Source organism: Buceros rhinoceros, unplaced genomic scaffold (assembly GCF_000710305.1).
Source record: "Buceros rhinoceros silvestris isolate BGI_N320 unplaced genomic scaffold, ASM71030v1 scaffold30901, whole genome shotgun sequence".
Taxonomy (NCBI): Eukaryota; Metazoa; Chordata; class Aves; order Bucerotiformes; family Bucerotidae; genus Buceros; species Buceros rhinoceros.
Window position 1 is genome coordinate 24,575 of NW_010394199.1, and position 8,843 is coordinate 33,417.

General features: G+C 38.6%; 1 protein-coding gene across 1 annotated transcript in view; it reads left to right on the forward strand.

The window, feature by feature from the left end:
- The window catches only part of LOC104501367 (collagen alpha-1(XIV) chain-like), a gene marked incomplete at its 3' end in the record, with an annotated part of 30,402 nt that extends 22,036 nt beyond the window's left edge, over window positions 1–8,366 (forward strand). Inside the window, exons 13-18 of the mRNA XM_010145166.1 lie at window positions 73–189; window positions 1,962–2,108; window positions 4,314–4,388; window positions 5,647–5,786; window positions 7,024–7,147; window positions 8,179–8,366. Coding sequence (XP_010143468.1) covers window positions 73–189; window positions 1,962–2,108; window positions 4,314–4,388; window positions 5,647–5,786; window positions 7,024–7,147; window positions 8,179–8,366 — 791 coding nt within the window. The remainder of the gene's footprint in view (window positions 1–72; window positions 190–1,961; window positions 2,109–4,313; window positions 4,389–5,646; window positions 5,787–7,023; window positions 7,148–8,178) is intronic.
- Between the last annotated feature and the right edge of the window lie 477 nt (window positions 8,367–8,843).

The window sequence follows — 8,843 nt, forward strand, 5'->3', positions numbered from 1 at the left end:
TCTAGAATTCTTTTGTCATTTTTTCTGTCTTGAGAGGCACAACTCTATTTTTTTTTTGTATTTAATTTTCAGTGTACCTGGGTGTGACAAATTTGGATTCCTACCAAGTCCGAATGACTAGTCTCTGTGCTCAGTGGCAGCTTCACAGACATGCTACTGCATACAGGGTAGTTCTAGAATCGCTCGTGGGTAAGTTACTAAATCTCTTGATATGCAGCTACAGCCTAACCCAGAGAACTGAATAGCGTAAGTTAAGAAATTGTATGCAGTCAGCCACATAGACTGCCTCCTGATATGCTGTAAAGTGTAGGAGTAGCATCCCTGTCCTCTTATATCAAACAGCTGTTGATAACTTGTCCTTTTTACGGGAGGCAGTTTTATCAGTAGAAGATAGGTGATTACCTGAGTTTTTCACTGGTGTGAGGGACAGAAGAGGGATAAAGGATCAACTGGGTATGTCTAAGACTGTCAATAAACCATCAGCATTAGCTCTGCAGCATTAAGATGGAGAGGAGGGTAGAGGGGTAGGTAAAGCTCTGACTGAATCCAGACCATGCTGACAGAGTCATCCTGTTTTCTCACTTCTCATTCTGTTGATTGTTAATGAGAACTTGTAGCAATACTACTCATCTGGATAAATATGAGATGTTTTTATGTGGCAACATATGGTGTCTTGATGCTTTTAGCCCTGATTGTGTAGAAGGTGAAGTACAGCCTTGTCCATTTCACTGATCCTCAGGTGTAGCCGGAAGAAGTTATGGAGAAGTCACTGTGCAGACTAACTCTCTTATCCCCAGTAGACATCAGTGATCTTTTGAATGGTGACAAATTAAAAGCTTGGGTAACTTGAGAGGAGTCCAGTTAATAACATTTAATGGGATTAATGAAAAATGATACTAATTTGACTGCAAAAAAATAACGACCTTTCTCTGGAATGACGAATGGATGGTGATAATATTTGTTTGAAGGCATGCAATACAGACAAGCTGTTCAGGAAGCAGAGATCTTGACTGGCACAAGACAGCACAGATTTCCTTCTCATCTGGGAGCTAGCCAACATTCTGCTTTCATCATACAGAACTGCCAGAATTATTTTAACAGAGCCAAAAGAGCCTAAACAGATAGAGAACGGAACAAGCTAAAGTGTGAACAATTGCTTCTTATTAACATCTATCATGAACAGTTTTGATTGTTGGATTGGCTGTGTGTCTCAGTCAGGCAGTGATTGATGTTTTTATACTAATGTAACACCTCCTGATAAGTATCAGGTGTTTTTTCCTTGGCAGTGAATGATTGTTTGTCTTTTTTTGTATATACTCTGTAAAATGTGTGATCGGTTGCTTATATTTCATTTCCTTCTGCTACAGATTATGAATTGTGCTGAAGATTTTCTTATTATTACCCAGTGCCTAGGCTTTTTCCATTATCAATTGTTTTCCAATTCAGAATTTAGCAGAATTAATTTCAGAACCATGTAAAGCTATTCCTTAACCAACTTAAGTGGTTACTAGTGGGAGCTGGAATACAGTATCTAGTTCAGTCTCTCTTGCAATTACTAAGGACATTACAGACTCTGAGAACCAGAGGCACAGACAAAGGATGATGTAGAATTACATAATGCAGCAATTCCTCATTACTCTGATAATTTAGGACCAGATCCAAAGCCCACTGATGGCAGTGTTAGTGATTTTTATTAACTTCAGTGCGTGGGATGAAGTTCATCTTTTTTCCTGCAGATGTCTGACACATTCCTCAGCTCCTACTTAATATGAAAAATGAAATGTTACAGAGATGTCTGCACAGAGGTGAATTTCCAGAAATAAGGCAGCGTGTAGTTAATTAACTTATGTCAACCACTTTCCCTTCACCTACTGTCATGTCTCCTCCTTATTTCAGACTTTCTTTACTGTTTTATCGAATAAGGTAATTTAATGTTTTAATGCTGTCTTTTATAATTCCAGATGGGAAACAGCGCGAAGTAAATCTTGGTGGAGGGACATCTAGGCATTGTTTTTATGAGCTGATGCCTGGAACTGAATATAAAATCAGTGTTCATACACAGCTTCAGGAGATAGAGGGTCCTGCTGTAAGCATCATGGAGACAACGTGTGAGTAAAATAGGTCAAAGTTCAGCCAGCAGTGATAATGCTTGATTCTTCTCGTTTTGCCCTACAGACATGCTATTTCTATGCAGTTTCCTTTAGCTGAGTGTTTAATTTTCCATCTACAGCATGACTCCTCTACAGACCTGCAGGATCCTTATACCACTGCCATGTATTACTTGTGAAGTCCCAGTCACCAACTGTAAAGGACTTTGTAATAAGAATGAAATGAGAGGGATGGTTTGGCTTTCTTCATAAAACTACCCACTAGGGGATACTCTAAAAATCTGTGACTTTGAAAAAAACCCAAAATAATCCAGAAAAATGAAGCAAACAGAGAAAGTTTTGCATCCTGCAAGTCTTGTTATCTAGTAAATTTTCACCCGTGTTTGAGTAATTTACAGTAAAATGGGACCCTGATACCCAATCTACGTATGTATTTTACAACAAGTAAACAAGACAACCCTTTATTCTCAACAACACAAGACAGGTGAAAAAAACCCCCTTACATCTGTTTATGAAGGCAAGATCCCATTCTTATGAGTTCAAAATACGGCAAAATGGGATGGACAGAATGAATATTTTAACATTATTTTTCTTCAAGCCCGTTTTCAATCTCAGTGATACTCTTCTCATACTGTAATAGTGTACACCACAATGCCGTTATCCTTCTCTTAGGGTAAAGTTTATAAATTTCCTCTTCAAGTGAACTCTCCCACACTTAATGGTTTCACAAAGAAAAAACTTGCACAGGTGCATGACTCCACTTCTCAGTTGTCTGGAGCTCATTCTTAGAGCAGTGAGGAACAAGTCGAGCTTCTGGTTTTTGGAAGAATGCATTTTGTGTCCTTTGCAGTTCAGGAAGTTAGGAGACGTAAGGAGGAACACACAGAGGGCTACGTGTTCATTCAAGAAAGATAGTTTGTGATGCAGACAAATTATTGTGTCACCTTAAAAGAAAACACTGTGCAGGGTGATCTGTACCCTTCTGGTGGTTAGAGACCAGCCTTTCAAGTCACTTCACTGCCATTGTCACCCTTTCTAAATGGGTCTGGTCCTGGTCAGTCTGTGGCTGTGGAGGTCCTGGGCATTAGTTTCTTGTAAGTGTTTGACTCTTGGCCCTTTCTCTAGTTGAAGCCAATAGGAAACTCACATCAGTTGCAGTGGGAGTCAACTAGGATGTGGACATGAGGCTCATAATGAATCCTGTTTGCAGTAATCTTTCTTAAAAATAGGTGCCTCCTCTGAAGCTGTCATATCTAACTCTCCATTGTCTATAAGCATGTAAATAATAAGTATAGTCTTACTTGAAGGAATGATGTTCTGTCACCCATGCCTTCTTGTGCTACTTGCATTGAAAAAAATTAGAAAAAAATGCCCTTGAACGAAAGCAGAACTTTTTCCTCACATACAGTTGTGGAAATCAACATGTGCATGTTATCTCGGAGAATCCAGTGAAGACTGTATTGAAAGGCACTAAACAGAGCTCTTGCATTTAACAAATCTGTCAGTCAGTGATCAGGAATTCAGCTAGGTTTCTGAGAGGTTGTCATTCCACAGCTTATTTTCGGGAGAAGGATGAGACAGTTTTCAGAAACTGTGTATTAACCTTAGTAGAAGTTGCTCTAGGCAACAAAGCCACAGTCCTGTCGAGTTGTGGTCAGAACTGCATTTCTAGATGGAAACATGATGAAGTCTTCCATCGAATTCAGGAAAATCTTGATCAGGGCTGGCTGTGATCTGCTCTGAGTGCAGGCACTGTCTTGCTTTTGCACTGTCTCTTTGTATTTTGGGTTAAAGGACTATATCTTCTTCCTTCTGAAGTCAGTAGAGACCTACTTTCTATGACTAAGGACCGCTCCTGATCAGAAAGGAAAAGGACACTGACATTTTCAAAAGGAATTATGGATATTAGGTCAAGAATAAGCCTGTCATGTGGTTCTACACTGGGGAGGCCCAGAATGGGTCAATTCCAATAGTAGTTCAGTTGTATTATTCACACTGAAACGCAGCCATTAATTGCTCTGTAATAGTACTATCTTTTTCCAGTGGTCAAGAGGACATGCACACACATTTCTCTCCAGTTACATAACAAGTTGATTAGAGATAATGCATTTTAAATTTGAGATGAGTAAAAATGCTATGTTTAATATAGATAAAATATATTGGGCTTTAAAGCATTTAAAAATATTCCTTCTTTTTATTCTCCAGTACCATTCCCAACTCAACCACCAACAACACCGTCAACACCACCTCCACCACCTACAATCCCCCCTGCAAAAGAGGGTAAGTGCTTCTGACAGTAGTTTAGATCTGTAGGGATCAGATTTGAAAAAGCATTTGCTGCAGCAACATTGAGGCAGCTCACTTACATTTAATGACGTCATTGTTGTACTGTTGAAATTTGCAGAAAGGAGGGTTAATATGTATGAGATTTTGTTTTTCCAGAACTCCTAAACCATACATACTTTGCAGCTGAAGCAGACATCCTAGGTTAATTAAACTTATAAAGCAGTATGATTTTAAAAAATATGTCTACTTTAGGTAATGGGATCTGTTGGCCATGTCGAGTCTCTTCTCTCTTTAAATGTCGACTTCCTTTCATCATTTGAACATGTAGTGTTCTATACAGAGTCTTGTAAACATTTCTTAGGGAAACATTATTTTTGGAGACTGAGGATCAAATTGGTCAGCTGGAAGTTGGTGGACCAAATTAGCGTATAGTAATTGAGAATTTAATCCATCTATACAGGGGGAAAAAAGGCCTTGTGTGTGTTTTTAGAACTGCACAGCAGCAGATGTGGGTGTGGGTTTTTTTTTTTTAATCCAAGCAGTAATCAAGAGAAAATGAGAAATACAGGTACATAATTTCCTGTTCCATTCTTGAGATCTAGACGAACATTTTTCTTCAAGAAGAAATATGTTGAAAAACATAACTCTGAGACTGTTTCTGACCCCAAACAATAGACTTGGGTTCTGTAGAGCAGTGAAGGTTCCCAGTTCTCATGAAAGATTGAGCAACTTCTCTGAGCAGATCTACAGCTCTGCAGGCCATTTCGCGTAAGATCTTGCTGGAATAAGATGAGATGGGGAAACCTGTTTGCTCCTAAACAGTGCAGTTAAAGGGATGAACATGAGGGACTCCAGAGCTTAGGGTAAGTTTTTGAATGAACTAGATTCCCACTGGGATCCTCCACAGTTCAGATTCTCTCATCTTATGAGTGAATATCTAGGTTCATAAGTAAATATTCTTAAGAACCTGAATAAAAATAAAAACGGTTAGCCAGATTTTAAAGAACCATTATGATCTTGAAGCGTATTCTCCAATAGGATCTGTCAGTGCAGACCATTGACCCCTTGCAGAGCTCAGCTGGTTCTAGACCTGCACTGAAGTCAACTTCAGCAGGTCTGGTTGCTGGAGCAATATTAACTAACATTAAACAAGGGCTTTTCATCACAGCCGCATTTGCTAAAGTGGTTTTTGAGGTTTCAGGAGGAGTTGAGTTGTTGCTCTAATTCCAAAATACTTGCTTTTCTTTCTCAGTGTGCAAAGCAGCCAAAGCTGACCTAGCGTTCCTGGTGGATGGCTCATGGAGTATTGGAGATGACAATTTCAATAAAATAATCAACTTTCTGTATAGCACTGTTGGAGCTTTGGATAAGATTGGTCCTGATGGAACACAGGTAATCAACATGTAGAGAAATGGAGGATGCATGGACTTGACAGAGTATTTTAGACTAGCACCAGAAGAGTAATGGATCAAAAAGTAACTGACATAATATCACAGTTCTTTTGAAAATATAAACTGCTTTAGCACAGCATTTTTCCAGTATCTTCTTTTATAAAAACCATGTGCTGAAATTCATGATATGAATTTTGCTAGCATGAAGACAAAGAATCAGTTCAGTCTCCTCTAAATCATTCTAATCAGATTTAAGTTCTGTTAATGTTTTTGGTATTGGTATTCAATGTGTTGGTGTTTCTTTCTAAATAAGCCAAAAAGGGTGTTGATAAGTAAAATTAAAGGTACATTTAGTTAAAATAACATACCCTACAGAATCTACAGTGCTTGAAACAAAATACAGTATTTGACAATGATTGTTCTATTTATGTAATTTTTTTTAGAGAAATGCTAGAATCTGCTCCAGAAAATATTACTAGCAAATATATTACTGTTCTAAGTGCTACCTGTATAATATGCAGTTTGGGATAGCTTTGAAATTATTTTTACCTTGCCCAAACACTGAAGAATGCTCAGTTCTTACTATTTCTTGAAATACAGCCATTTTCCCAGAATATAGTCCATGGTGTTTTGGAAACTTATGCACGAGCTTAAGCACGTGAATAGCTCCTTCTATATTGTAGACACTACTTACAGAGTATGGAGGTCAATATATGTTTTGTGAATTGTGGGGGTTTACTGTACAGTATTGAAATACAGGGTCTGGATTCATGGGGCTTCGTACTTGGGAGAGGTAATATTTCAGAATAGGATCTGGCATCTTTCTATTACTTGTCTCAGTATTACTACCTAACCTAAGTTACTTGTGTGCAGCTATTAATTTGTGCAGACTGAATACAGTCGCTGCAGTTCTGTGTATGAGTAACTACTATGTGTGAGCAGCTGTAACTAGAATTTCACTTTTGGGCTCAAGAGTGTTTCTGCCAAAGTGGGTATTACCTTTCTCATCCTGTTTGCTGCAAAATGAAACCAGAAAGTGTTAGATGGTTGCCAAGGCTACAGAGAGTAAAATTAAACTTTATTTATTGAAAGTTTCTTAAAGAGAGAGAAAAAAATCTGGCTTCAGTTTAAGGATGGAGCAAAATTTCAAGATAAATCCTGGTTTTAAATGCGCTGATTCACCTTTTCTTGTACACTGGGTGGTGCTTTAGTAATGGGCACATCTTCTGTGTGCGCAGGTGGCAATAATTCAGTTCAGTGATGATCCCAGGACAGAATTTAAACTGAATGCATACAAAACAAAGGAGAGTCTTCTTGAAGCTATTCAGCAAATAGCCTACAAAGGAGGGAATACAAAAACAGGTGAGAAATGTCGTGATTATGATGCAGATTTTCTCCCTGCTACTCTCTGTGCAGTTTTTCTTTCCCATTTCCTAAGTTATTTAACCTACAAGTGCAAAACCAGTGAGAACATGGTATCACCACCCAGAGGTGAAAGGTTTGGCTTTGAAGCTAGGAAGATTTTGAAATCTGCAGTTTACACCCTTCACCCCCTACTGCTGAGTATTTACCCCTCTGACCAACAGTGAGGTCAAGGGTCAGAGAGGAAGGGAGAGAGGCAGCTAGGGAGAAATTAATGACTCTTGGGATTGTGAAAGGTGGAATGGGGTGTTATATGAAAGCAGCTTGGCAAGTGGAAAAGTGGGAGGAGAGGGAAGGTGGGAGGGAGCTTGCAGAGCACGTAGAAAAATGTGGACAGAGCAGAGAGTCTGTTTGGTTGTAAGCCAGGACAGTTAAACCTCGGTGGTATGTTTAGACTGGGCTGGGAGAAGATGTCCGTTAACTGAATGGAGTTACATTTTTATTAATCCCTTAAGATAGCTCTCTGATGTGAAGAAATTAAACAAGAGTGCTGAAAGAGTTAAAATACGTTTCAGTTAGAAACCATATGTTTTATTATTCTCAGACTACACAGAAATTTCTCAGTGGTTAAAAAAAAATCTCAGTAGTATCAAAATAACGCATTTTCCATTTATTCAAGAAACTGCTACAATGGCACTTTCAGTTGTTACCTGGGCTGTGCCCTACCGTCTGATAAGGGAAGATTTTATCACCTCTAACCTCCGCAGAGTACCCATTCCCACACATGTTATGTTCCTGACCTTTACCTTCTGGATTGAAAAACGGATGGCTGAAGCCATCAAATTTTCAAAGGTCAGGGTCAAACTTTTCTAAATCTCTGCTTTAATAACTACAGAGTGCACTAATTTACAGACTACTCAGGACCCAACAGATTTCTCTCTTTATCGGTGTCTAACTTGTGATATGAGAAGACAGTAGAAATTGGATTTATGTCACAGTGAAAGTATGTTGTCAACTTTTTTCTGCTTCAGGCAAAGCTATTAAACATGCAAAAGAAGTCTTGTTTACTGGAGAGGCCGGCATGAGAAGGGGCATTCCAAAGGTTTTGGTTGTCATTACCGATGGGCGATCACAGGACGATGTGAACAAAGTCTCCAGAGAAATGCAACTAGATGGTAAAACTTTTCACATTTTCCTTTTTCCTATTAATTGTAACAATGTAAGTATGGGCATGACATAAGGGTAACTTTTGCTGCAGGAAGATTTCCAAGTCTAGAGAAAACAGACAGCAATTACTGAGAGACAGAGTATCACTAGGATATGGTTAGAATCTGGATTTTTTTTCTTTTCTTTTTGGTTGTGATTAATACTTTTTTTTTTTTTTTTTTTTTTTTTTTTTTTTCATTTTTGGCAGCAGCGCTAAAATCATATAGTAGTCAGTGGAACTGCTCCTACGATGAAGATTTTAGGGGACATTAGGGGATCCTGAGAATCTGGACTGTCATGTGTGAAGTCTAGTCTTGTGGTTACCAGCAAACTGTACTAGGTCCTTTGAAAATTCTTTCATGTGTCTTTTTTAACGGGTTCTGATATGCTCTCATGTTACACGAATTACCTTTAGGAATTTTTTTTTTAAAGCTGCAATTATAGATCTTTAAGCGGCCACACAGTGTTGTGAGACAAAGCACAAGAACTG